This window comes from Anas acuta, chromosome 23, assembly GCF_963932015.1.
Source record: "Anas acuta chromosome 23, bAnaAcu1.1, whole genome shotgun sequence".
Lineage (NCBI taxonomy): Eukaryota > Metazoa > Chordata > Aves > Anseriformes > Anatidae > Anas > Anas acuta.
Window position 1 is genome coordinate 2,669,221 of NC_089001.1, and position 27,829 is coordinate 2,697,049.

General features: G+C 49.3%; 2 protein-coding genes across 6 annotated transcripts in view; one reads left to right on the top strand and one right to left on the bottom strand.

Annotated features, from left to right (window-relative positions):
• The window catches only part of BSX (brain specific homeobox), a 105,914-nt gene that overhangs the window by 51,671 nt on the left and 26,414 nt on the right, over positions 1-27,829 (top strand). For 2 of the 4 annotated variants that reach the window (XR_011089591.1, XM_068659068.1), the window contains 2 exons: positions 9,642-9,761; positions 14,633-19,839. The gene's annotated coding sequence lies outside the window, so the exon portion shown is untranslated. Of the gene's footprint in view, positions 1-9,641; positions 9,762-14,632; positions 19,840-27,829 lie in introns of those variants that run through there. The other 2 variants (XR_011089592.1, XM_068659070.1) reach the window with 1 other exon arrangement.
• The window catches only part of UBASH3B (ubiquitin associated and SH3 domain containing B), a 66,422-nt gene that overhangs the window by 8,484 nt on the left and 30,109 nt on the right, over positions 1-27,829 (bottom strand). Inside the window, exons 2-11 of one of the 2 annotated variants that reach the window (XM_068659066.1) lie at positions 17,488-17,545; positions 16,696-16,882; positions 16,028-16,226; positions 13,615-13,784; positions 11,373-11,581; positions 5,274-5,409; positions 4,744-4,864; positions 3,632-3,754; positions 1,863-1,955; positions 1,062-1,206 (exon numbers count right to left, since the gene is read on the bottom strand). In XM_068659066.1, the coding sequence (XP_068515167.1) occupies positions 1,062-1,206; positions 1,863-1,955; positions 3,632-3,754; positions 4,744-4,864; positions 5,274-5,409; positions 11,373-11,581; positions 13,615-13,784; positions 16,028-16,226; positions 16,696-16,882; positions 17,488-17,545 (1,441 nt within the window). The remainder of the gene's footprint in view (positions 1-1,061; positions 1,207-1,862; positions 1,956-3,631; positions 3,755-4,743; positions 4,865-5,273; positions 5,410-11,372; positions 11,582-13,614; positions 13,785-16,027; positions 16,227-16,695; positions 16,883-17,487; positions 17,546-27,829) is intronic. The other variant, XM_068659065.1, reaches the window with a different exon arrangement.

Below are 27,829 nucleotides of genomic sequence, written 5' to 3' on the forward strand. Positions count from 1 at the left end.
TCATCCTGTCTGTCCTTTACCACATGGCAATTTCTGCTGGGTTTTATTTAGCCTTTTTCGGTGTGGTTTACGGTAAAAAATGTAAAATGTGTGTGCTGGGCTGAGGGCAGCATGGCAGAGCGAGCTGGGGATGTGGCACCTCACCAGGCACCGGGACTGATCCAGCAGCCACAGGGCTGAGCAGCAGAGCTGCTGAGCACCAGGCAGGTCACCTCCACACTGCTGGAGCTGAGCAAGTAATCTATATATTTCCCCGAGGAGAGATTGGTGGTCTTTACCCATTCAGCGTTCAAATGTTTTTTAACCAGAAAGTAGAAATAATTACTGAGGAGTGATGAATCTTTTGTGTTCACCTCCTTGATATCAAATCTCTGAATTCTGATGATTCAGGAGACCCTGCATTCCCGGCAGATGTAAACGTGCTCCCCAGGATGTTGCAAAATTTCCAGCTAAGATCCCTCACCAGGCTAATCAGGACAGACAAACAGACAAGCTTTTTCCCCTGGGGAAGGGCAGGGCAGGCGTTACGGAACCCATGATGTGATTTCAGCCCATAAACACGATGGTCAGTGAACTGAGTCAGCAAAACTAGTTCTGCTGTTTCCTCCAGACTCCAGATCAAGGCAGCACAGCCTTACCCGGGTTCATCAAACCCCTAAGTGTTAGGAAAAGGGCTAAAAAAAAACAAACCAACAAACTTTGAGGATTTTCTGGGCATGCGAAAGGTGCACAGGAAGGAAGGAGGGCTGGAACAAGGGCCCCCATCATCAGCAATAAGCTGCACCTTGCCAGTGCCCTGGGGAATTTGGTTTATAATAAGGTATCCTCAGGTTGTGTTTAACACAGCAGCCTCCAGCCTGCTTTAAGTTCATTCTGGGAGCTCCAGCAGCTCTTCCAGGCACTGCTTAAATTTACAAATTCAGCAGAATGTTACTCTTTAAAACCAAATCCCAAATATCCATGGACCCACAATGGATATGTATCCACGTATCCACAATGGATAAAAGGGATAAACAAATCCCCAAAGCCATCCACCACCCCCTCACTCCCCTTTCTGCTACCTGTAGGTTGTATCAACGCTTAGAGTAGCTGCAGCTAAGTCCATGGGGGGTATCCAAGCAGGTAGTGTGTTCCCAGAGACCCACTTGGTCCATTCAAACAAGCCCGGCTCTATTCGAATTTTCAGGTTGTTCTCTTGTTGCATACCTGGAGGAGGGAGAGAAGAGACAGTGACAGCATCTGGGGAGGAAGGCAGTGAGACCTGGCAGCTTTAATACTTAAGTTTGATTATAAATGATCTTTTCTTGCTCAGTAGTTGGTTAACAGTAGCAGTGGAAAGAGGAAGCGGTTGATCTATGCACTTGGCATACGATGCACAAAGGCGTGTAAACCTCTGGGCGGCAAATTCCATGCAGTAACCTAGGTGTGACTGCATTTTGGAGCCTTTTTTACAACTGCCTCAATGGCAGGAGAGCTGACGTCCCACCACCATTTCCCTTCCCAGTTTGTGCAGTGCATTACTCTTACTCACGCAGCACCGAGAAGCCGCAGGAGCGCGGAGCTGGACGTGGCCCCTGCACACCCCTGGTTTCTGCAGGGGACACAAATCCCAACCTGGACCCACAGCTGGCGATGGGGCCATCAAACCACTTCAAGCACACCACTTCCCTACACGCCTGGCACACCATGCAACAAGAAAAGGGCTCCTTGCAGACGGGTGAAGTACACTCCCATGGAAATAATCCTCCCCCCGAATTACCATTTGCTCTGTTCCCCGTGCCAGGTTGCCTTTTATCTGGTTGGCAGTGGTTTTTCCCAGAAAGTGAGAAGAATGCAGCCTTTCCTGCTTGATGGGTCCTTACCTTTCAAGATGTTGTGTGCTGTCTGCACACACCGGAGGGACGGGGAGCTGTAGATGTAGTCTACAATGGTATTAGTTTCTAGCAAGGCTTCACCTGCAAGCAAGTTTTAACACCCATGAATAAAAACAGACAAATGGCACTGTAACAGCAGGGTGCAGGTATCTGCCACCCTACAAGGAGCTAAAGAAGCTTCCCAGCTGCACTGCTCATGTTTTAGGAAGTGAGTGTACCCATGGTATTTTATTGCTTAACCGGTATGCAGAGAAAGCGCAGCAGCTTTTGCTCAGTTTGTCCCCTTACATTTAGCCAAAAAGCAAACAGTGCACTGAGAAAAATAGTAGCGAGCTTGAATTTCATTTAGTTTCATCTCTAAGTCGTAAATCAGAATGATTCGACTTAATTCAGACCCAACTTAATTCAATTGGCTCGATTCTTTGCTGGTATAAATTACCATTTCATTACACAGGTGGAAGATCACTGCAAATGAGATAAGAATCAACTCCACTAGTAGGGTTATTAATATTCTTGCAAAGCCTAAGGGAGCCGAATGAGAACGGGAGCCTTGCACGGACTTGCAGTGAGTTATGTTTTTGTTCTGTTTGAAGAGGCAGGGCACAAAGGTGGGAGCGAGAAGGGGTTATTAACCTCGACTCCACGTGTTTAACGATGGCTCTAACCATGTCAGAAGGAGCTCGAAATCTCTTGAGAGAAGTGGGGCAATTTAGAAAGAGCAGCGCGTGCAGCAGCCTCCTGGCACGGGGATGCTGCTCATTTGCTTTGGTCGGAGGAGGAATTACGCTTCCAGCAGCCATCAAGGTCAAGTCCACGGTGCTGCAGTGGGAGCGGGTGCTTGCAGATGGCTGGTGGCGCCTGGGTCACGTACGCGGCCGCGTGCTCGGCCCCGTGTAATGATAGCAGCAACGTGTGCTGTGATGGCTCCCAGATTCGCCTTCTGTTCTGTGCACACTGCCAGCCCTGAAGCCACAAGGCCCGGGGAGCGATCGTCCTGCAGCGCTGTGCGGTGATTTATTTTTGTTTAAAGAGCAAGGGGAATTTTAGCTGCCCTAGTTTGAGTGTGACCAGCGCAAAGGATTTGAATTTGGGAAGATACTAAGTGCTGCTTGCTGAAGCTCACATCCTTTCAGGGGCTTCTTTAATCCCAGTGCTCAATATCTGCTCCTTCACTACTGAATAATTTTCTCTCTATACACAAACCAACAGGCTCAGGAGCCGGGGACAAGGATGGGGAATCGGGGACACACCAGAAATAATTTGGACTGTGTTTTTGCCACATCTACCTGAAGCCAGGGAGGCTGCTAAAAGTATATTGGCTTAGCGAACTACAGATCAAAATTCAGATTGTCATCATCAAGGAAAGATATTCTGCATGGGGTGACCCTCACGTTCAGAGCTGCTTTTAACAGTGGCATTGGCAGTAGCAGCATTTCCAGTGCAGCCCGTGTACAGGGCAGTAACAAACGCCGTGATCGTCCTGCTCGTGGCCGTGATTTGATAGCATGGCCCAGATCTCCTGCTTTGTCTTTTCTTCAGCTGCAGCAGCTGAATCAGACAAGGTTTTCTTTGAAAGAGGGGACTTGCCAGGGGAGTTGAAGGGACTTTGCAGGTGTTCTTGCAACACCTAAATCCCGTTAGTTTCGGGCTCCTGATTCATTTTTTCCGCCTTGCACTTTCTCTTTCTTTGGCGGGGTGTGTGGGAGGAAGAGGGCAAAGCTTCCTGAGCAAACTCCCGTTGGCTGGGGACAACTTACCAACAAGCCTTGCCTGCATGCAGCCCAGCACGGTGATGGGCGCGTCTTTTTCATAATCCCTGAAACCGCCGCTTCTTTGAGGTAAGCTGTGAGGCATATTCAGGTTACTACGCATGTACCTTCCTGCGAGGGAGAGGTCAGAAGCAGTTGCTGGAATTATTAGATAAAAGAGAGGCAGAGAGCATCACGCCTCTTTCCACCCTCTGTCACCACAACATCTGCATATTTACAGCCACGGGCTGTCGAGCACTTTTTCCCATGCAGAGCTATCAAGAAGCTGGCAAAATTAAGTTAAGCAGATGTATCGGGTCAAAATCAGCAGAGAATGTTACTTATCCTTTCAAGTTAGCTTTAGGACAGGTCTTTAATCACCAGAAGCAAAATAATTTCCATCCCACACCAAATGAAACCCCTAATTTTATGCTCTTACGGGAGGCACAAACATCAGAGCTCTTCAGATGTAATCTGGAAAGAAGGCAGTTGTAAAATCATCCCTTTTTCCAAGAATTTTGGCTACAAGAAATTGGTGTTTCTCAACTAGAAAAAGTCTTTGTTGATAGATTTCCAGTCAGATCTAAAACCAATGGAGCCTGAAATTATGGTCTGTAGTTGTAGTCCAGAATTCAAGCATGTGTATGTGTGTTGAGGCTTGTGCCAGATTCAGCCTTCAGGACTTGCTTGCAGTCTTATTATCAGCTTGCTATCTTCAACTTATGCCCTGAAAGGCTTTCTGAGCTGTACACGCAGTGGTGCTGTCCTCATTTAGGACTGAGAACCAGTTGTACAAAGGAAGCTTTCCCTGGTTGCACTGGGGTTAGTGTTGGACACTGACCATCAGCATCACGACTTCATTTCCACATGAAAGTGCCCTTTGGTGGGACTCCTTTAATAGGAAAGTGTTGCAAGAAAGAAGCCTAAATATCAGCAAACACAGTGCGTACTCCCTGGCTTTTGTTTCTGCTCCTGGCACAGCCCTACCAGTGCTCTAACACTCGAAGCACCACCTGAGGTCAGGAAACCACGGCTCCCATCCAGGCTTTGCCCTGGGCACTTGCCGTTCCCTTTCCTTTCCCTAAACCTGCAGCCTGAGAGACCCACAGGAGCTGACTCACCTTTGGCATCAAAGCACTGTGACAACCAGTACTTCCCAAAAACGACATCCATTCTTTCCCCGTGTCTGCAGACGAAAAGGCAGCGCTTCTGAGGCCCTGGCTGACTGCTTATTCTCAGCGGCTGGAAGAGAAATGACAGGATGTTTGACCTGCGTAAAAGTGCAAGTATTTTTCTGAGGTTTGGTTCACTAACAGCACTCAGGGCCAGACAGCCCTTGCTCTAAGCCTAGTGCAGATGCAGGTACAGGAAACTCTTCTGAAGTCGGTATTTAGGCTGTTAGAGAACTGCTAAAACAAGCAGAGGATGGGGCCCTGCCTCTCCCTGTGAAGAGCAGGTTTAGGGACAGCGATGTCTTCTGTGCTCGTGGTTTTTTGCACCATTCAAAAGCTCATAGAGAACCGTAAGCTTAGACCTCCAAGGCAGGCAGCGAAAGGAGACAAGAGGATAAGTTTTTTTGGGGAAAAAAAACAGTTGCTGGAGGCTTGCCACGAAAAGCGTGTGTGATTTGTGTGTGCGTGTGGGTTCCTACCTGCACGTTCTGGCAGATGATGGTGAGTGGCCCCGTGTCCCCAGGCCCCTGGTCTTCCTGCGGCCTTCTCTCCAGAGCTCCGTCGCTGAAAGCTTGAAGGGACGGGGAGGATGTAGTATTCAGAATTGAGTAGGACCTGCCAAAACCAGAAAGATGTTGGCGTTGGGACTGCTTCAGGCCCTCAGGCTGCAGCAAGGACATTCCTGTAGTCTGCAAGCAAGATTGCTTTTTGGGGGCCATTTCCAAGGGTAAATAAAACTGGAACATCCCTCTTGGTACTCACAAGATATGGGCTGTGGGGTGGAAAGAATGGGTGTGCAGAATCCCTGGCTACCAGCTGAACGGCACCTCTTGTTTTGGCTGGGAGCAGGAAGGAAAATGCCCGTGCTTCACTGTCTAGGAGATACTGTCACAGCCCTGCCTGTCGTGCTGGGCACTTTTCAGGGTTCAAGCACACAAAATAGCTTGGGTTGTCTTGTAGGGATGTGGCATGTTCAGTCTGGGTGGTGGTTTCTGCATTTTTCAGTGCTGTCTATTCCATTTCCCATCTACAGTGGGAATTTGTTCTCCCCAGTGCTTCCTGTTAAATGCAGCCAGAGTGAGATAATAGATCCCATTCTCCTTCAAGATGCTTATCTAGTGATGCTCTCTGAGCAAAGCTCTCATGCCCAGACATTCAAGGACTTTGCCCAAGTCCCTGGGGAGTAAACTGACAGGCAATTACAGAAGCTGCAGTGACCCTCTGCTGATTTGCATGCATCGTATGGGCTACATTTGCTTAGTCATTAAAAAAAACCTTGTCAGTTAATGTATATGGTCATTGGCTTTGACAGAAATAGTTGCCTTTGCTTGCACTTTGCAGTGCCTTAAAAATGTCAGAAGTTGCTTCCTGACTAGCACCTAGTTGGGATAAAATCTCCGAGGGGTTTTTCCTAGCTGTTAAAATAACACCCTTGCCTCTACCGAAGGAACAAAAATAGGTCGTCTGCTTTTTTGTCGGTCCCTTATCTGGTGGAATTTGAGTGCAAGGATGAGACTGAGGTACCGGCTGTTCGGCCAGGTGGCGATGCTGCATGGGGGAGCAGGAGGTGGGTGCCAGCCCCATCCAACAGCGAGGAGCAGCAGCCCTGCCGCAGCCTCTAGGCACAGCCCCATGGCAGCAGACAACCCCTCCAGCCCCCTGTACTCTTTCAGACCCAATCCTCTAGGGTTGAGGTTCTTGTAAATGTGGTTGTTTTATTCACAGTGTTCCCAGCAAGAGCTGAGCTTGCTGCAAGGAAGGGTTCCTCTCCAGGAGCTCACTGCCCAGCTGCAGGCAGAACAACGGGGTCAGGGCAGCAAACCCCTGCGGGTTATGCAGGGTGCAGCTCCGAGGTGTAACGGGGGTGGTAGGTCTGGAAGAGGAGTTAAATACAGGCAGGAGATCTTTGTGGATAAGCTGAGGGAAATACTACCAGGTGCTGGGGTGAGAAATCCCATCTAACCCTCCTCCTTGGAGCCTGTCCATCTGAAAGATTGCGGGCAGAGCTGCGCTCGGACCACGCTTCCAGCTGGCAGGATGAGGCCACCCCTGATCCAGAAGCTGTGCGAGTGCATGAGCATGTGCCAAGCCCAGGGCAGCTCAGCCCTGCACAGGGAGCACAACCAGACCTTTATCCCTGTGTGAAGTGGTCAGCCTGGGGCACGGGTGCGACCAGCTGCGCGGAGATGCATCCTCCCCGACCCAGCCACTCGAATATCTCTGCGTGAGAAGGATCTGAGTTTCTTCCCGATGTTGTTACTGCACAAAGTGGATCCTGAGCCTGAGCTCTTTGTCTTCATTTCCGCATCGCTGCTTCCAGCCCCCTCCTGTCTCAGCCCTTTTCTCCTTTCTCCACGTGACTGTCTTCCAAGGACGCTGGCTGAGAGATTATTACGGATCTGTTTGGCTACCTGTCTTCTCTTTACCCTGAGGAGCTGCTGCACAATTTCTGAGACTTAATTTCTCTCTAAGCCCTTACCAAAAGGACGTGGATGCTGTGCTATTTATTTATAGATGCTAGCATTCACTGCAAATGGTGATGAGGCAAAGGCACACCGTCTTGCTGTGCCTGGAGGAGAGCCACCAGCCTGACTCCAGTGCTATCTCCTTGATGCTGCTGGAGAAGAGGAACCACTGAAGCCGTTTCAGCTTAGTCATCTTCTCAGGCTAGGTCACTGCTCGGGAGCTTTTCCCAAAGGCTCGTGGTTCCTCCGCTTGGCAAACAGACAACAACATCTTCTGTCTTCTGCACGGGGCAAGGGAGGTGCCTGGCCTCTTCCCGGCTCTCAGCAACATGCCGTGTCCTGGAGAAAAGGCCCTTTGAAGAGTGGAGGTGCTGGAGCAGAGGATGGAGAGAGGCTCTATCATGGCACAACACTGCCAGCCCTCAGCTGTGCACACAAGACCCCTCTGCCTTGCCACTTGGTGCTGCCTGGGAGAGAGGGGTCCCCAGGGAAAGCCAACGGGAAGGAGACAGAGTGGGAAAAAACCTCCCGAGGCACAAATACAGCTTGAAAAATTCGGGCTCTTTTTCCTCCCCCCTGTTCCTTGCACCAAGCTTGATTTCTCAGGCTTATTAAAGGGGCAAGGAATAGCTCTGGCCTCTCTCGGGGAGCTGAAATAGCCTGCTGTGTAATATCTGTAGTGCTTCTAGCCATTTGGGGGTGGAGGAGGTGACTATTTCTGGCTTTGCTGGTAATGGAAAAACAGCACAGGGAATCGTGGCAAGTTTTAGCTTTTGGGTAGTGCTGGGTCCGCAGATACAAAGATAGCAGGGTTCCTTCAGCCACATGCCTTTAAATGTGCAAGAGACCCGTGGTGTTTTGTGCTTGGTTTTCGTGGCTTCTGTGGGGCCGGTCGATGTGTGTGCCTTCGCTGGGCTTCCCACTTCCTCTGGGCTCCATGTGCCGAGGGTGGAGAATTTCTGCTTTTGACTTGGTAGCCCACTAATTCACGGGCATGGAAAGCAGCTTAGAAAATATTCAACGGTTTGCTGGGGAGGTTTGATTTATAAATATATATATATATAAATATACAGACTGGATCCGTAGTTCAGACTCATTCCCAGTTGCTTCAACCCACCAGTAGCTTTGGCTGCTACCAGGAGAATTTTTCCAGCTTGATATCATACAAGGGAAAAAACATTTTGTTTCTAACATACCTATGGCCAGGTCCCCTCCTAGGCTCAGTAGGAACAGATCTAGTGTCATTGGTACAAATCTAGCCAGCTTCATCCCAAAGGAGAGTCTAGTGCTGGCTTCAGAAGGCTATTTTTCACTTGCAGGACTCAGAACTAGCAGCAGAGCAGCCACCAAGTGTCACTGACTCTCAGGTCCTAAGATTTAGAGCAAACAAGTCCAGCTTTCCAAATGAGCACCTTTGGTTCATGCTTTTTGCTTTCTGAAGCTTTCTTAGCATGGAAAAAAAAAAAAGAAGGGAACAGGAAATCAGCTGTTCTTTTTGCATAACCTCATAGCTAAAGCTGGACCTGAAAGCACTGCTCGGTGCCTTAACATCGCCCTTCCTGCAGGGATGGCAGGCAGGGGTTACCCGGACTTAGGATCTGGGTTGCATTGTGTGGGACACTAAAGCAATTTGTCTTCCATTCTTTTCCAAGCAATAGCACTGATCAGAGACCAAATGTTTCCCCTCATTGTCCCTAGCAGCTCCAATCTCTGGCACGAGCAGAAAGCACACCAGGAAGTGCCACAGCCAGCAGAGAAGTGCACTTTAGGTGTGTGGAAAACCCTTGGGGTCTGCAGAACAGAAGTGATTTCACTCCGATTTTAGAAGCCAGGGAAAGAATTCAGCCATGGAGTCTTTCAAGACACAACTTGGTTTCATGAGCAGAGCCCCTTCTGCCCTATTAAAAGGCTCGCCAGGCTTGTCTCCTGGTGATGGCAGCCTGTTGGTCTGCAGCCGAGGTCCAGACCTTGCTGCAGGGCAGGGATGGCGTTTTGTTCTGTGAAGTGCAAGGTCTGTGCTGGGCAGAGCTCCTGAGGCACCACTTGGACATTAGCCATAAAACCACGTCCTGCAGAGGCCAGGATTCAGCTTCTGCATCCCTTCAGTAGTGAAACAGGGAAACCTTTCTCAGGAGAAATGTTCAAAAGCCAGTAAGGTGCTGGCAACCTTACTTTGCTGTATGCAAGATTTGATCAAACATCCCAGAATAGCACTTTGCCTGTCATTTCTCCTGCGTGGTACAAGCAGCGTGCTGCAGCCCGGAGTGAGCTGTGTTTCTGTGATGAGCTCAATAATGCGTGATTTTCACTTGAAGAATGCAGTCTCTTGTGCCTAGGAGGGAAAGCTCAATGGCTCTTCTTTCTTTCTTTCTCCCTCTGCAGGGATGAAGCTGGACGTGGCTGTGTACACAGGAGCAGCACACACCAGCCGCAGCATCCTCGGTGCCAAGGCTGCCAACTGGATCCCATCTCCCCCACCACAGCAGCTCCCCTGCAGCCCCGGTGAGTACTGCCATGATCTCTTTCACGTCTATGAAATGAAGGTGCCCGTGCCCCGTTCTTCTCCTACCAAGAGGATCCTGCTGTGAATGCCTTGGCCTGGGCGTCAGTGGGGCTTAGGTTGTCCTTGGCTCGCTCTATTGTTTTGACCAAATGACATTCTGTAACCTAATATTCCCCGCGGGAAGCTGTTGTGTAAAACGAGGCTGTTTCCGGGTATGTAATAACGTTTTTGATAAATGCGCCGTATTGCATGCTCCTGTTCCTGATTTATAGTCCTTAGTGGTGATCAGGGAAGGGGCATTTCCTTTCTTTGCTTGCCTGGAGACAAAGCGGTCCTGGAGGTACAAAATGTTTGGCTTTCCTTCTGGTCGCTGCTGCAATAATAGTTCTTTCCCATGCTAAGTCTCTAGGCCTCAAAACCTTTCCAGGTACTGTTAGAAGAAAAGCAAAATCCACTAGAGCAGGGCGCCTCGCTATTTGTGGACCTGAGGCTATTTTGGCTGGCAAACTTTAGGGGAAGAAAGGACAATTTTGCTGGATTGCAGATGGGAGGGTCTGGATTAAGTCCTGCCTTCAAACAAACTTGCTGATTGACTGGTTGTGGCAAGAGGGGCAAAGGAGCGACCTCTTGCTATGCTTGTCCCTGCCTGGCAGTTTTCTGGGTTGGGTAGGATTTGGGGTTAAAGCAGGACTGGTTTGTAGAAGGGCAGTGGTTGTGGCAGCCACATCTGGAGGCCAGCCTGCAAGCTGCAATTGCCCCGTGTCTGCTTGCCATCTGCCCTTCACCACGACGCGTGCTAAGCCTGATGAGACACAGACAAAGGCTGCACATCAGTTTTGCTCTTTTGTTTCCTGCATTTTGCTTGATTTGAAGAGTTGCTGGATCAGTGCACTGGATCAGTGTGCTGTTTGCCAGGGGCCAGCAGGCAGGAACGTGCCTCTCCGCTCCCCTTGTCATCTCGTGCTCCTGCATAGAAACTACTCCCTGTTCTCCAGATGGCTTTAGGTGCTTTGGGATGTAGACAACCCTGTGGGGCTTGCAGGAGTGCCCATAACACAGCTCAAGCACTAGGTTTTTACTGCTCTTTGACTAATTCCCACCAAAAGCAAGAGGCAACAAGGCAGAACCTTGTTCAGAACGAGCTTCTCGCTGAAGCCAGTGTCAGGCAGGTGACTAACCACTTCTGGAAGCCTTGCTAAGTATCTTAAGAAACCTTGCTGACCCCCAGTCCTTTTCTCCTGGAATTATACACAACACACCTCGCCTCCCAAATTAATGCAGGGATTTAAACCTTCCTGATCCTGCTGCCACCACGGAGGTGCCCACACAGTGGTGGCTCTGCGGTGCCCATCTGCTCCAGCTCTGCAGCGATCCTGTGAGTAAGAGTTGCTGCAATGTCTTAGCTAAATAAACCACATCACCCTCCTGTCCCATGCACTGGGCTGGCATCTGCTCTCCCTTTGCTCACGAGATGGGGCTTTGTGTGCTCAGTGTTTCCCCAAGCAACCTTGTCAGCCGCCCTGGGAGACTTTTCACTTGCCCAGGTGAGATCCTGGCTGCTGAGCCCCCTTTTTACAATGACAGAAAGTGAACTGAGCAGCTTTACCTACCCATGAAACACCCAGGTCCCACATTCATCCGCCTTCGTGATGTAATTTTCGGGCAGCAGCCCAGAGCAGCCAGTTGCAAGGGAAATGCCATAAATCCAGCCCTCACTTGTACTGGTTTGTTCCACTGGTGACATGAAAATGAAGTCCCCTGGGACCAGCTCGAGTTCATCATCGTTCTGGGGTGTGTAAGGATAGATCACTTGCAGAGTCTGGGGGAGAAACAGAAGCACAAATGAATGAAAGGGTTGTTAATGGCAGGGAATCTTCAGCAGAGCGGGGCAGGAGAGCTCCTGTACCAAACCTTTAAAGTGTCCAAGGTGTAAACAGCTCTCCTTAAAATGCATCACTTTGTGCTTTGTCCAGGAAAGCTTCACTTGGAGGAAATTTCTACTACTCTTTGGTGTTGGAAAGCTTTTCTTGGTATTGACTCCTCCCTCCCTCTGATTCCAGCCACGTCTTTGATAACCAGAAGGGAAAGGAGGGGATGGCTTTTTAGAGGGAGCAGAAACATGACCGTGTGCTTAAAGTGGTCTGTTAAAAACAGAACTGAACTCACTGTGAACTGGAATTCACACGGTTCTCGTGGTCAGCGGCCACTGTCGCTGTACCTGCTTGTGCTAAAAGAGCAGCTGTCATTGCTGCTGCTTTTGAAATCGAGGCAGAGCCAGTCAGGGGGACAGCAGCTCTGAATGTGTGACATGAGGCTCCAGAGCTGTGGGTACAGGTGTGAGAAGTACCGAGTTGTGGCTGCCTGCTTTTCTTTGTATTTCATAACGTGAGAAAGTTAAAAAGTGGGGCAAAGCTCAGTGAACGTAACTCTGTAATCCTCTCCTCACTAGGGCGTGAGGAATCCACATGTATTAAATGTTAAATTTAATCCCCACATATTAAATATTAAATTAATGGCAGTGGCTGCAGCCGGCTCTCAGTTAAAAGGAGAACAAACGTGTTGCTGTCCCTGGGCCAGTCTAACTTCTGCAACGGTGTCATGCCAAGACAAACCCTGATCTGATCTGCTGCTGGTGTCAGTGTTTGCTCACCAGTCCTTCCAGATATCTGTGGTATCTTGAAAGGAGGATGGAAACTCGTCACCATCACCTGATCCCACAGGGCCCAAACTCACACACGGCAGCCTGGAGTTTGATGTGCAAAGCTGGGAGCTGGTTCTCAGCAGCAGCTCCCTGCGGGATCGGTGGCGGTGCTGACTGCTTGCAGCTTCCAAGATGACACTTGGACAGGAAAGGAGGCTGTCACATGTGGATAAATGGCTTGGGCTGGGTCAGAGAGCTGTGCACGAGAGACTTCAGCTCTCCAGAAGCTCTGGCAGTTTTTTACTCCACAGTGTATCGTGTGCTGGGCTAAAATCACCGTTTCCCACTTTGCTGCAGGTTTTCTTTGTCTAATTCTGGACTGCGTGTGTTGGTGGATTAATCACCCCAGCCTTAGGAGTGTAGGTAGCCACCAGAGCCTGAGCAGGCAGCTTCTGGAGGTTCCCTCCTCCAGGAGTTGATTCATCTCATCCCCAGACAGACATCTCAGATGGGACAGAGATGCTCTTGTGGAGGTGCCTGTTTGTCTGCACTGACTGCGAAGGGAGCCTCGGGTGACTGGCTCAGGCTTAGGTGTCTGCTTGGGGGTATTTACAGGGAGGTGGGACAAGTCTCACATGTAATTTCTCTGTGCCCAAGGTCCCAATTTACAAAATCTATTTTTTCTTTTTTGTATATTGTGTTGGAAAACAATATTGAGAAAACTGTAGTAAGAGACTTAGGCACTGCAGCTGTGGAATCCATGAGTATTTAGGCCAGGAAGGTAAAGGTTTCTTGGCTGATGAAACCAAATGCTGTGATTGATGGCTAGGGTTCAGGTTAAGATACACTGGCCTGGCTCTGGAGAGGCCAGGGCAATTTACAGCGAGCTTAGAGGAGAGTCATTGTTAGAAGGAATTAATCCAGCAGGAAATCATTCCTACAATAAGCAAGAAATGAGATGGGAGGGGGAAAGCAAGTAAAAGCAAAACAGGCGAGATGGTCTTGGTCCAGCTGACCGGTGGGATGTGGGAGATCTGCGTTCTCATGGACTAATGGAAATTCTTTAATGTCTGGGTAGTCTGCTGCTTATCTGTGCTCAGCCAGCTCATAACCTGCATTTGAGCCACAAATGCAGCTGGAACAGCCTGAAGTTCTGCTAGACCCTCTTTTTTTCTTTCTTTTTGGACCGAAACAAACTCTAGGAAGCGTACCTCGTGGTTCACGAAGCGTATGTCTCGGGAGAAAATCGCGGCGACCCAGTCGCAGCCCAGCTTGACGTCGATGTTCTGTGCCAGCTTCTCCAGCGTGGGCAGGTGGCTGGTTTGGAAGTGGTAGGCCAGCGTCACGTGGAGCTGCTTCTTGTGGGGCTCCACGTGAACATCTGCAACAAGAAGATGGTTATCAACAAGGGAACTGCCAAGATTAGCAGCTTTTCTAAGGCGTAAGGGTGTCTGTCACCTCTGAACAGGAGCAGAGCTTCTCGAGGTAGCTCAAGTGGAAGAAATTACAGGTCAGTTTGTGGAACTGTTGTACGTTGGGGTCAAGTAATTGGATTTGTGGCCTGATTCAATCCTTATCACACCTGGGTGGTAGACAAGGCATCCGTGCCAAAAACTCATCTACATTCTTTAAAAAAAAGGGGTTTCTGGATGGTGTGACAGCAATTACTGTAATTTTGGGTCTTCTGCGAAAAAAGAGACTTTTCCAGGTAAGGGGTAGCCGTTCTTTCATTGGCAGCTGAGGCTTTCTCCAAAATAAGCAAGTACATTTGTAATTTTTACTGTCCCTCCTCTCTTCTCTCTCTTATCGTATGTATCAGAAATCCATGGAGTTTACAGATTCATGCAAGTTGATTAAATCTTTTTTTTTTTTCTGGACATTAACTGGGTTACCAGTTCACCCACTGAGGGTAAGGTGTTCCAAAATCCTGAGAGCAGAAGTTGGTAAGATAATTACCGACTGATTACAAAATGATCCTGTAGACAAACGAACCTATATTAGGAAGAGAGTCAAGGAAGCAGAAAGGTGAAAATATGTGAAACATTGGGACTCTCCCAGTGGATGTGCAAATCATAGGATACATTGTTTGCATGTAATTTACTCCTGCTTATTCAACCAAAAATTGCAATTAAATTTGACTGATTATTCAGTCAGAATTGCAGCTATTCAGAGAGCTCCAAATGCCAGCCAGGGGTAGCTTTGCGAGCTCATCCATCTTTTTTTGATCAGCATGAAAAAAATAAGCTATGGACCTCTGAAGAAGCCCCAGAGACTTTAATGTGGACTGCAATGCAGCAAAGAGCTTCTCCTAAGGAAGAAGTGACCAGTTGGGTCCGAATTGGAGCTGTTGCAGGGCTCGAAGTCTGCTGGAAGCTGTTGGTGCCTCCTTCTCTTCTGGGTCAGCATTTTTGGGGTACGGAGTGCGTTTGTAATGCTAACGACTATTTCCTCCCTCTTCTAAAGGGAAGGGAAGTTCTAGGTCACCATTAAGCAGAAGCAGTGCGTTTCAGAGGTGGGATAAACCTACGACACCTCTGTACTTCTTCCTCTGAACCAGGGCAGCTGCCTGGAGCTGCTCTGCACGGTGTCACAGGCTGCCTTTCTAGGTGGAGACACTCCAGGGGCTTGGCTGTGGCTGTGTCTTGATGCACTTAAGCTCCAGGATCAGCCTGCGAGAAGGAAGGACCAGGTGTTGTGGCTGGGCCACGAGGTTTGGAAAGGGCACCTCGGGTCTTCTTGCCCTGGGTGTGCATCTCAGAAACACAGCAAAGACCCAAAGGCAGAGGAAAGTTTTGTGACAGCGGCTCGTGGTAGCGAAAGGAGCAGGAAACGCTCAGCCTCGCGGGCTGTGTCTAGCTGAAAGGTTAAGGAACCGCCAAATGTCAACTTCCCCTTCAGGAGATAACACTTGAGACTAAGTGCGAGGTGATCTTTAAACTGAAAAAGCTCTGACAAACAAGGCGCCCAGCAGGGTGCTCCTCTCAGGCTCTTTGCCCTCAGGCCACCCTTTCTGTAGCTGGCAGGTATCGCTGCCTTTCTGTGGGCAGCCCTGACATTTAGCTCCCTGTGTGTATCGCATTAATTGGGTGTTCTCCCTTTGCCCAGTCGTGGCGAAGCATCACAGCACTGATAGGGTAGTGAGGAAGATGACCTTTGAAATGGCCACTCTGAGAGGAGTGTGGGCTTTCATGCCATGCAGCATCACAGTCCTCGGTATCTCCAGTTAAATTACACAGCTGGACAAAGACCGCTACGTGCTGGGTGAGTGGTCACTTAATATATATTTTTGTAATAATAAATGTAGTTCTTGGCATGAGCAAAATACCTCAGTGCAGTAAAATGCAGCCGATTGGGATTATTTTTCTGATGTGGCAAAGAGAAATGTAGCGTCTTGTAGGGAAAGGAGCCCTGTATCAGGGCTGGTACATCAGCCTGGCTTGGGAATAGCTCTTTTAGGAAAAAAATTATTCATCTTCTCCTCTCCTCTTCCTCAGGAGCAGGCTGTTAGGAGAGCCACTCGTGCTGGGGTTAATTCTTGGGGAGGGAGCTTTGCAAGGGTTTGCGAGAGCGAGCCCAGGCCCTGCCCAAGCTGTGAGCACTCGCTGCCTGCCTGCAGTCACTCACCTGCTTTGGAGGCTGCCTCTGCAGCGAAGTCTGCAGCAAACTTCTTGAGCACCTCAGCACTTTCTTCCTTGACGAAAAGCCCGATGAAGTTCGAGGACGTGTAGAGCTCCAGAGGCAGAGGGGCAGGGAATTTGCATTTCCACCGCATCACGGTGGCCTGCAGAGCTTCAGTGAGAGCGTCGACCTTGCTGTCCTCGCACTGCCGAAGGAAAGAGGACAACCATTGCATTACGCCTGTGCTTAGCTCTGGGTGCACTCAGAGAAAGGAAGGGCTTGGGTGGATGAGCAGGAAGGGTAGAAAAAGCCCCGGGTCACAGAAATAGGGGTCAGGCATCATCTGTCCCCCCCTTGCCCCTGAAGCAGGATCAGCTGCCCCAAAGCAACCTTCCTAACCTCACCCCAGCACTGCCTATTCCCATGTTAACAGTCACTGGAGGTTACGGGAATTTGGTCTGCTGCTCCTCCCTGAAAACACCTTGCTAAAAAACCAATTCCCTCCCCGACAAGCCCAGCCATCAGACAGTTCTGGTCCTAACACCCCTGAACTCCGAGCACAAAAACCCATCTTCAGCGACCGAACCAAGTGTGCAGCACCTCCAGCCCCAGCCTGGCAAGGGCCGCTCATCAATGCGTGCATGAAGGCAGCAAAAAGAGGAGCTCTGGTTTACCATAAAGAACTGGCAGAGGGTGATATGTGGGAAAATGTTGTGAGCTTTGTTCTTCCCACAGATCTGCTTTGACTGCTGCCAGAACTCAGAGAGCTTCTGAGCCAGGGGGCCGGTGGGGCGCAGGTAGAGGACGTACTCCCGGGGCAGGGTGTCATCGAGGAATGGGTCACCCACATGGGAGAACAGCCTGAGGGGGAGAAAGAAGTGTTAGACTGACATACAAAGGCATGTTTATTTTATATTTTTTCCAGCAAAATCAGCCTGCCCTGTCCTCGCTCCCTTTCCTTCTCCCTTTATGGAAAAAATCAGCTCTTAGGGTCAGGCGGAGAGCTGCGCTGTCTCTCTTGCAGCCCATTACCGCTCCTAAGTAACACACAAAATGGGTTTGTAGCTTCAGACCGAGGCTCTGAAGATCTACCCTCCGTCACTGCTTCTGCCTCTCTGACATTCGAGGTACAAAACACGGCAGGGAAAGCACTGGAAATTGCTCAACATCTTTGCGAAGGTGGCTCTCGGGTTGGTTTTTGGGCACCAGGGTGGAGAGCAGCAGTTCCTCCTCTCACCTTGCTGTTGCTGTTACGTGTGATCACAACCTCCCTCAGCCAATGCTTGCTTCTTGGTTGCTCATTTGCAGCACTTAAATAATAGCTCTCTAATTTTGCTACTGCTTTCCAGGCAGTGCCCTTGTTAAAAGAGAACTTCTGCCATAACATTTTACATCCTACTGGCTAAAATCGTAGCCTTTCCATTCACTGATTCCTTTTTCTCTTTTGAACATTTATTACTTCATACCAACCAGTCGCATGCTGCTTGAACGCTTCTTCCACCTGTTGATGCCAGTGCTTTTTGTCTGAAAAGAAAGCAGAAAAAAAAAAGACTATTTCAGCTGGATTGTATGGACATAGCCTCATCTATTGTTTGAGCCGGGCATGATAGACATCTTTAATCTCATATTAGGCAGGAGCTAAGCTCTGCCTTAACTCACTCCAAGCAGGGTTACATATTGTGAATACTCACAGAAAAACTGAGTCAAGTTTTGGGGTGAAACCTAGGATAATTAAAATAATTACAGCTGTACACCGAGCATCCAAACCAAGCGCACCGTGTGTTGCCAGCCTAGTCCTGCAATGATTTATCTGAACCTCTGGATTTTCCCTGGTGCTTTTCTGGATAGTGAAGAACCTTCTAGCAGACTTCTTGCTAATGGCATCTAATGGCCTCTGTGCTGGGCATTGGCTCAGCAGGGAAATGAAAAGGGTTGGCTCTGAGGTGCAGGCACTGCAGTGGCACTGAGGACCAGAGAAATGCAGCTGCCACCAGGGGGCACAAAGCCGAGATTTTTCAGGTTAGAGGAACCTGCCAAAATTTGCTAGCACTCTTCCGTCCTTATTGCATGAATGTGTACTTCTTTTGCTTTTTTTTTCCCCTTCGGGATGCCTCAATATCCCTTTTCCCCCAGCTTTTAGCACCAAAGTCTTCTGTTCAGCAAGTTGTTCAGGTGCAGAACAACCCAGTGCGACGCTGCCTTTTTATCCCAGTAGAGTTTTCCAAAATGCTCAGCATCAGCAGCGAAATGCAGCTGTGGATCAGCTCAGCTTTGTGACGCCAGAGACTGCCAAAACGAAGAATTCACCCAGAATCCAGCAGGCAGAAACGTTTAGCAAAAAAATATGAATGAAGGAGGCAGGGACATCTTCCCCAGTGTCAGCCAGCAGGGAACGCATCCAGGCCCTGGTGCAGCTCCTGCTGAGGGCAGAGCCCTGCTGTTAATGACACAAAATCTGACCGAGGATGGGAAAAGTTCGAGTTTCTAGTGGGCAGCCTCAAGCCGTAACCTAACCTTACTAACTGTGGTGTGTTACAGCCTAATAATAATTCCGAAAGCGTGCTGACATCTCGAAGCCAGAGGGAATATGTCTGGCCCAAGGGACAGGATGGGTGTGCTGTATGGAGGTGCTGGGGGTTGGCTCTAAAAAATGGGTGCAAAGAAGGGAAAAGGCTCATGACTGCAGGGTCCCGGGGCCTTGGCTGTAGGATTAGGGCAGCAGGGACCCTCTGGCATTTCTTGCTTCTGCAGGGCATGTGCTGAGCTTCCGCTGCCCTTTCTGTGTGCAGCGCTGACTTTTGAAAGCCCTCTGATAACCAGGCGGGAGGGCGAAACGTTGCCCGCTTGGTCAGAGACGCGTGTTGTTGACTCAGCTGTGTTTCGGCTCTGCCATTGGCTTCCCCACCCCGTGAATATACATATTTCTGTTCATTTGGAGAGCAAGAGGAAGGCAGAAAGATAATACTGCAAAAAAAAAAAAAAAAAAAAAAAGAGCTGTGTTGCAAAGGGGCGATTATGAAAATACTTCCTCCTGAGCGGCTCTGCTGCCCTTATCTGCCGGCATTCATCTGAGATCAGCGGGCTGCTGGGCCAGGCACCTGCCTTCTGGAAGGATGCATCGTGCACGGTCAACATCACAGCCCGCTCTGTTCTGTCAGAGAAGCTCTGGCCCTGACGGGAGCAGTTTCTCCAGCTGCAAGGCGAGGGCAGACAAGCTGGCTCTCCTCCTTCTTTGCTCTCCCCAGACCCCGGAGCAGAGCTGCGAAGGAGTCAAGCACAACCTAGCGGGACAATGGAGCTCTGCTGGATTTCCTTCTCCGCTGCCTTTGTACTCGCAGGACCCCAAAAGGCATCAGAAAACATTGGGCTGGGCCCCCCATGCTTCGTTCATGAGTGCTTTCAATAGGTGCCTCTCTCCTCCACAGGGACAATAAAACTCCCTTCCCAATTTAATTTTCAGTGCAAGGAGGAACTGCTGCATCAAGCAAACAAAGGGCGAGGTATATTTTTATCACGGGACCTGAAACGGAGAGAATTTTATTTCTTTTTTAATTTAACGCTGGGAATGAAGTTGATGGCTGATAGCTCCTGGTTAGGCACGGAACAGGGCATGCCCCAAATCCCTCCCCAATACCCATCTCTGCAGGCAGAGCTGGGAGAGGAGCCACCTCTGGGTGCCCCGCTGTCAAAATCGCCTTTTAAAAAGCTGAGCACTCGAGGCCAGTCACGGCTACGTTGGTCACTTCAAGAAGTGGCCTGGTTTTCACGACTGCTGAGTGCAGTGGGAGCGGGGAGCCACAATTCAGCTCCGGAAGAAACCAGGTCACTCAATGAGGTGACGAGCTACGGCTTTAGGTGCTCAGATTTCCTCGTGCTGGGTAGCAAGTGTTGGCTGTAGCACTGCAGCTAGTGGAAAGAAGTGGTTTGGTGACACAGATGCAGCAGAAAAGGCAAAAGGCAGCAAACAACTTATTTTTCAGAGCCCACCCAACCGCCACCGCACAGCAACCATTTCTGGTCACGCAAACGTTGCAGCTGGATGCAGATCGGAGGTGAAAGGCTTTGTGCAGCGTTACGAGCCCCCTGAGCCTCCCAATTCCTCCCGTTCTTAATTGCGGCTGCCTCCGAGATGAAGCACAGGGCACTCCTTTAACGATGCCCAGCAGCACGCGAGAGTAATTTGGAGCAGAAAGCGAGGACGATGCTACGGCCGACTGCAGGTGGGCGCACGGAGGCTTTGGAGAAGGAGAAAGAAGATCCCAATAGCAATGCCTTCCAAAAGCACCGCAGGTATTTTAGCCACCATAAAGGGTTTTTTGATTTGTTCAACCTCAAAAGCCTCCGAGCGACTCTCTTCAGTCGAGTCACAAGGAAAATCTTCCTCCACTGAACCACCGGTTGCACGGCGCTGAATATTGCTAGGACGTGTCCCCGCTAAACACTTGACCCCTTAGCAGGACTGGTGTTGCTGCCCTGAAACACACATATTAATGTGTAACTGGTGCCTGTTTTAACCCCAGACCACTTAATGCAGGAGCACACAGCTCTTCATGCTCCAGAATTTAACTCAGTACTCTTGAAGGATTTTTGGCTTCCTGCAATTTCAGGGTAGAAAAAAAAAAGCATCAGGGGAACGTCAATTCAGCTAGGAAATGCATATCAATAAACATAAAGCATAATGGCAAGATCCCATTTACTTCAGAGGAAATGGCTGTAATGGGGAATGATGCATTAACCATAGAGCCTTCAGTCTCAGCAGCACCACGCAGAAATCCTGCCTCTGTAATCGCTCAGCTTTCTTATTCCAGCCCTATTTAAAGAGGAAGGTGCACGTTGCTGCCAGAGCAAGGGGCAGGAGCGACCTGTTTGATGCATCTCTACCTGCACCCACATTATATTTTATCCCTAAAAAACTGTGCAGGCCTCGGGGTGGTGATGCCAGGGCAGCGATTGGCTGATGTGCTGGGGCTGTGAGTGTGGCTGTGCCCATGTTTCACCAGGCTCCATCGCAGCCAGGCTGTGCTGCCAGGGCTGAGCCCTTCCAGCCCTCGGAGGTGTTCCCTGGGGCACCCAGAGCTGCTGCCACCACCCCGAGCAGCCCCCTCTCCTCCTCCTCGCGCAGGCTGAGTCACGCAGCAGGTTTGAACCCTCGGGTCCAGAGAGCTCGCATGTTCTCCAGAAGCAATGCCTAATTCATAAAGGGGTCGCCCTTCTGCCTGCTGCTGCTTGGGGCTGAATTTTCCCTCTTTCTGCTGTCTCTCCTTTTGCTGTGATAAGCAGAGATGGAAACCCTGCTGCAGGCACTGCTGACCCCTGTGCGTGTAAGGAGCTTGCTCTGCTGCACGGCGCTGCCCACGGAGGCAGCAGCAAACGCCAGCAGCAGCCTCTACCTCAGATCCACCTACGGCTTGTCTGCCTACAAAGGCACCAGGGATTTGTGAATGAGCAATGGAAGGAAGGAGGCAGCCTGTAAAAGAAAGGGAATGACTAAATCTTCCCTTTCATTGCGTGCCTCGAGCCCAGACAAACTTCTTAGCCCGCAACGAAACCCCTCGGAGGGATGAATTCATCATTTCAAGTAGCCCCGAATCTTTGGCCCATAAAATATTTAGCTGTGTAAAGAAAGATTTGTTGGAAGCTGCGTTAAACGTGATGGAAGAACTTGGCTCTCCTCGTCGGGAGGTTCAGTTTGAAGCTGCCTGACACGATAAGGGAGGAATTACGGATCGTAATTTATGCAAAAGGAGTCTGATAGAGAAACGTTGTCACACAGCGCGGTTTTGTTAGGATTATAAAATAAGCAGTTTTAGTTTGGCTTGTCTGGGGGGGGCAGTGCATAAAATATGCATTTATGCAAACGGTATGCAGATAGGTATATGTATTTATTTCAACCCTGACTTTTTTTTTTTAAGTCTGTTTTTTTTTTTTAAAGTCTGTGTACACTTTGCACACAGTAACATTTGCAGCTTTCTGGTCTGCATTTCCAAATTGCCCCTGCAGCGACATTTATAGGTTCCTTCATTTTTGCAGTTTTCAGCAATTGTTTCTCCTGCTCACAGCACAATAATGGAAATGTTTCTGTTTTGGGCTCTCAATGAACAACTGCCCATTGAAGAACGATTTTGCCAGCAAACCTTCTGTCCATCGGATTAGTTGATTATTTGGTGTCGGAATACCCACGTTCCCCATAACTCACTGCTTTGTTGTCCCACAAGCACAAATGGCCATAGTGAGGTGTTCTGCTCAAATGCTTTTTGTTGTGGGTTATTCAAATGTGTTCCTCCGAATCCTCAATATTCAGAAGTCAGTTGGTCACCAAAAATCATATGATACCGTTTCTGTTCTCATTCGGGTGACCTTCCTTCTATAAATAGGGTCAGGACAGGAAGATATCACTAGGGATCAAGTTCCTGGTTGGGGGGGCGGGTAGGTTCCTTTTCTGCACTTTGTAAGGAAAAAAAAAAAAACACAAAACACCCAGGAGTTTTTGCAAGGAAGACATCAGTGTAGCATCAGCGCGTGGCAGGGGGAGTATTTTTTCTTTCCTTCAGCGAGCTTTAGCTCAGTCCTCCAAGCACTACCTTAGCGTATCCTTCTGCTGCTTTCCCCGTGTGATGGAGGACATGAAGTCCTTGTTGCGTTGAAGTGCGTGACTCCAATCACAGCTACATCCTCAAGATGTGAGCTCCTTGCTGTGCGCTGGGATCCGCAGAGATACCCACGGTTTGGTGCAGCATCCCCAGTTCAGGTCAGTGCACACTACGAGCAGATCCCAGCTACGTGGAGCCCCACATCTCGTCTGAAATACGGGAAGAGGAGCGCAGGGAACCGCACGACTGCACAGTGGCTACGGGGACTGCAAGATTTCAAACTGTGCTGTATCCTGTAGGTCACATAAATATTTACAGAAGGTGCCTGACAGCATGACAGGGCTCAGTGCTTCCCTTCCTCCTCCTTCCTGAGCCGTGCCTGCTTACTCCCAGCCACTGAGTGCCGAGCTCTGGTAATAGGAAAGAGAGAGAAATGGGAAACCCCACCAGAAATCAGTTTGGGAAAAGCGCTGCTATGTATTTCTAGTTTCCATCACTTAAAATGTTCTTTCTTTCAGAGGAGAGGCCAGCTGGCAAGCTGCAGGCTGACCACACGACGCTGACAATTATTTTTAAGTGCAGAGAGCGGGGGCCTGGCTGGCTGTGTCTGTTTGGTTTTTTAAGCTGTGTAAGATTTTGAAGGTGGATTTTTTAGCACATGTGCACTAAGTCATTCCCTTAATCCTCTGCTTAGGCAGCTTGTTAAAGCACAAGGAGAGGGAAGTACAGACTCGTAAAAAGTGTCCGGGATAAAGACAGGAATGTAGCAGCCATTTAACATTTTTCAAGAGATACACAGTTTAGAAAGGAAACAGGATATTATTTTCTTTAAAACAATAACAGCACAGCTTTTATGTGAGGCACAGGCTCGGCCGTGCAGTCGCCAGCCACCCCACCAGGTCCCATCGGAGGGACAGGGCTGGCTCGAATCGGTCACACACCGTCACCTCCTGCTAGTCCTAGGGCAGCTCCAGGTACAAAAAGTTGCCCTAAGTTTTCTCCCACCTCAGCTGGGAGATTGAGGAAGTTGCAGCTTTTTGGTGCAGAGCAAGCACTGGGAAAAGGATGTAGGGATGATAAAGACAGGCAACGACTGCTGCTCTTAAAGGGTTGCAGAACTGCGAGGCTTGACAAAATAATCAAATACAGGATCAGAAATAATCAGATATTTCTCGTCTAATTCAAAATCATTTGAGAATTTCTATTTGAATCTAAATTCAAATCTAAAGGAAATGAAAATCTAAATGAAACTCAAATCTAAATGAATCTGAATTCAAATAGAAGGTGTTTACAACTGAGTCACATTCAGCAGAGGCTCGTCCCCTTCAAACACCTCGCTTAAATACTCGCCAGGATGCTGCACAATGAGCAAAATGTCATTATTCAAGCACTCTGCGCAGCACAGGGGAGCAGGAACTTTTATCCCAATCCTATTAATACACTTTTAGCTAACCAGAAAGACGACGTCTTTGTATGGAGCCAAGTTAGAGGTTTGAGTACGCTCAAATGTACCATCTGGAGTTGCAGTGATAGCCAGAAAAGGAAGCAGTTGTCATGCTGATTGGAAATAAATAAGTTCCCTCGCGGTGTTCAAGACAAACACGATGCTTTCTTCTTTCTAACTGCTCTTCCTAAACAGCAACGAGCCGGAGTGGAACAGAGATTTGCAGGGTCTGTTTTCTACATCCCGCTCCTCCCGTGGCTGGGGCCTCTTTTCCCCATCCCGGCTGGGTTTTGGGGCAGAGCGTGGATCTGCAGGAGGGGAGGACGGGCCAGGTGGCTGCTGATGGCACATGGCATGCTTCGCGAGCACCTGCCTCTCCATCTGTCACCTCGCCTCCCGTTCCGGAGCAGCACAGCTCGCCTTCGGCTGGAAGCACCGGGACCTGCTGCCAAAAAGCTTGGCGCGGTGATGGAGAGCACCCCGTAAACCCCGAACGCACGGAGGTGGGATGTAGAGAGGGAATGAGCTGCCGAATATCACGCAGCAAGTCGTGGAAAGAGGGCATGGTTTTGTTGGGATGCTCTGCTCTGCCCAGGGCTCCCTGCAGAGACGTGTGCTTGCTTTTCTGCCCCCAGTTCCTTCATGCAGCCCCGCTCGACTCCTCTGTACGTAATTTTTTTTTAGTATCATGTCGATCTTTAGGAAGAAGAAAAAAAAAATGCCACAACTAGCACTTTAAAGTGCCGGTGTTAACATTTTCCAGCTTCTTGGGGTTTCAAAACAGGAAGTTTGGGGGCGGTGCAGTTGCACAATTTGCCAGCAAGCTGCTGTTCTGTGAAGTCGGTGACACTGGGCTGTACCAGGAACTCCAGCCCTGCAGCCACCGAGCCTTCACTTTCTGGGACTAACACTCAGTACGATGCGAGGAGGTTTGGATGTGCTGCTCCCAGGAGTAGGTGGGAGCCTTGTGGTGTCAGACAGCGGAGAGCTGACGCATCCTCTGCAGAGCCAGAGCAAAGCCCAGAGACAAGGGGAAGTTCTCCCAGCCCAACAGAGAGCAGATGGGTGGGGATAACGCAGGCCAACGCCAGCATGGTATAACTAAAGACCGAAAACTAAGCTTTGAGCTACTCAGTTTGGGACTTGGGATGAAGCTTGAGATGCAAACTTCTTGCTAGACTGGAGTCCAGGTCTGTGTGTCGTGCACATCCTCAAAGGGGGAGTCTGAAGGCCCTTCTGAACGTGCTGACTTGACAAAACAGAGGTTGGTAGCGTACCAGCCACCTATGTGCAAGCAACAAGCACCCCGATTTTTGTTCAAAGGCAGTGGAGCATCAGCTTGGGGCCTGCAGAGCCAAATTCACTCTTTCAGTCCCTTTCCATCTTGGTAGACAGAGGAAAATACACCACAATTAAACCCCTCTGGGGGCTCCATGGCAAAGCTTCACGGGACTATGTGTAATAAACCCCTAACGATGATCACTGTGTGAGATGGGCTAATTTTCTACTAAAAGGAAAGGCAGCTGTTTTTCTTTTTTTTCGTGAGCTCTGTCTGATGGGGGGATCCTACCTGTTGTGTGCACCACTGGACCTGCAGCTTTGCTGAGAAGGCAAAGCCCAGGGACAGAAAACGAGAAGTAGATGCCCAGCGAGAAGCTAACCAGAATCCCACACCTAAAATAGCCTCACGCAAAGCAACGAGAAGGAAGTCTAAGAAATTAAGGAAGGTGGAAGGAAGAAGGGTGGGGTGCTGAGATAGTTGGGTTAAAGGCAAAAAGAGACGCTCAAAATAGCCTCCTGCTCTAGACGGCTCTGTTCAGGAATTTTTTAAAGCTCGGTTGTTTTCAATAGCACAACTATTTCACAACGTTTCAAGCAAGTTTTCCTTGCCTGCTGTTTCTTGCCACCAAGGTAGGTCCAAGTCAGGCCACTATTGGGGTGGAAACCCGGGTGAGAAGCCTGAGGTGCTGTAGGACGTGGGGGAAAGGAGGGGTGATGGAGCAGAGAGTGAGGCACACTTGCCACTGACTCAGGGCTGAAACAGCCCCCAGGTGGGGCTGGGAGCACCATGGTGCTCGAGGCTCCATCCTCGGGTGAGACATCACGCAGAGGTCTCCGTCTCTGGCCTCGGAGAGTTTGAAGTGTGCGGTTAAAGCAGTAACTGAGGCTAATGTCAGAGTTTCCATCAGAAAGAAAAAAAAATAGCAAGATCTGGTCTGAATTTCAACGTGGGTAACTGTAGTGGGTCTCAAAACGTGTAGTCCTCAAAACAAACATGTAGTCCTCAAAACATGTAGTCCCCAACTAGAGCGAGTCTCTGCTGGATTTCAAGTGAAGCTGTACCTAGCGCTGTGATGGAGGTTTTGGTTTGCCTGTTCAACTTCTTGTTGTCAGAGGAGCAAATTTAGGCGAATGTGGATGCTTTTGAGAGTCCCGCACACCAAAGTAAGGTGGGATACCTGAATCAGAATGAGGTATCGCTGTGTTAACCTCTGCCTTATCTCACTTTACCAACTTCAGGTGTCAGAAGCTATAAAAATGAGCAGTGTAATTATTTTGCCGTTACAAAATCAGTTACAATGAGAAGTTATAAACTCCCGGCAGGACTATTATACCAGATTATGTATTAAAAATGTCCCTGTCGTGTCCAGATAAATGATCTGGAATTTGTACAGAAGAGTATCTGAAAGGTTTAACCATTAGCTATGGAAAGGTTAAAAAAAAAAGCCACATGAAGTATCTAGGTTTGATGTCTAAAAGGGAACAGGAAATGGAGAATTGTGATAAACTGAGAAACACTGAGATAAAGGAGGAGCTGAGAACGTAATGAGAAAACTTTATCACACACTCCCAATACTTCCCCACATACTTTTCTGATTTTATTCAGCCTGTCGGTCCCCCCTGTAGCCTTTATTCCTGTACCTGATCATATTCTTGCAGAATAATTAAGTGAATTGCAGGAGGAAAATAGGAAGACCTTGGTACCTGCATTTAGTAATCATCCCTCCACCGCAGAGTGATTGTGCATATGTTTAACTTCAAGCATGGACTGAGACACTTCAGGGAGGTACGAGCATATGGCAGCTGCTCTCCTGCAAAGCACGTGCTGGAAGGTCATTGCAAATCAAGGCTCTGGGTCCGTTCTTTCTTCAGGCAGGATTTCTAAGGATTTTAGCATTTGCCAAGATAAAAATAACTTTCTTCAGTTCTCTGTAGCCCTGGGGATTTGATGCTAGCAGGTAACAACTGGTTGTGTTTTCGCTGGAGCGGTGCTGTACTGAAAACCACCACCACCACCCCAAAAAAAGCAAGAAACCAGACCTGACCAAAGATCTGCTGCAGCCCCGCTCCGTCCTCGCCCCGTGGGGCTCTCCTTGACCCAGTTCATAGCCTTCAACGAAGGGCTCCCAAATCCAGCAGGTACCGTGCACTGCTGGATACCCGCCAGCCTCGCAGTGCTGACCTTGAGGGTGCTCAGCTCCTGCAGGTGCACACCGAGAATCACGGCCAAGTGAGTCCCACCGTGATCATTTCAATTCCACCATCATTTTAATTCTGACACCTCCGGTACCGGGAGCAATGGACTGGGAAAAAAGAAGGCCAAATCCTCACTGCTGTTTCTGAGCAAAGCCTGTGCTGTGTACCTGTGCACGTGAGGACAGAGACACAACCCAGCCTGGCTCTGTCTCCCCTGTTTATATGCTCAAGCAACACGACTATGTTTTGGGATTGCTCAAGTACCTAAATGCTGGGAGGTTCAGCAAACCCTTTAGC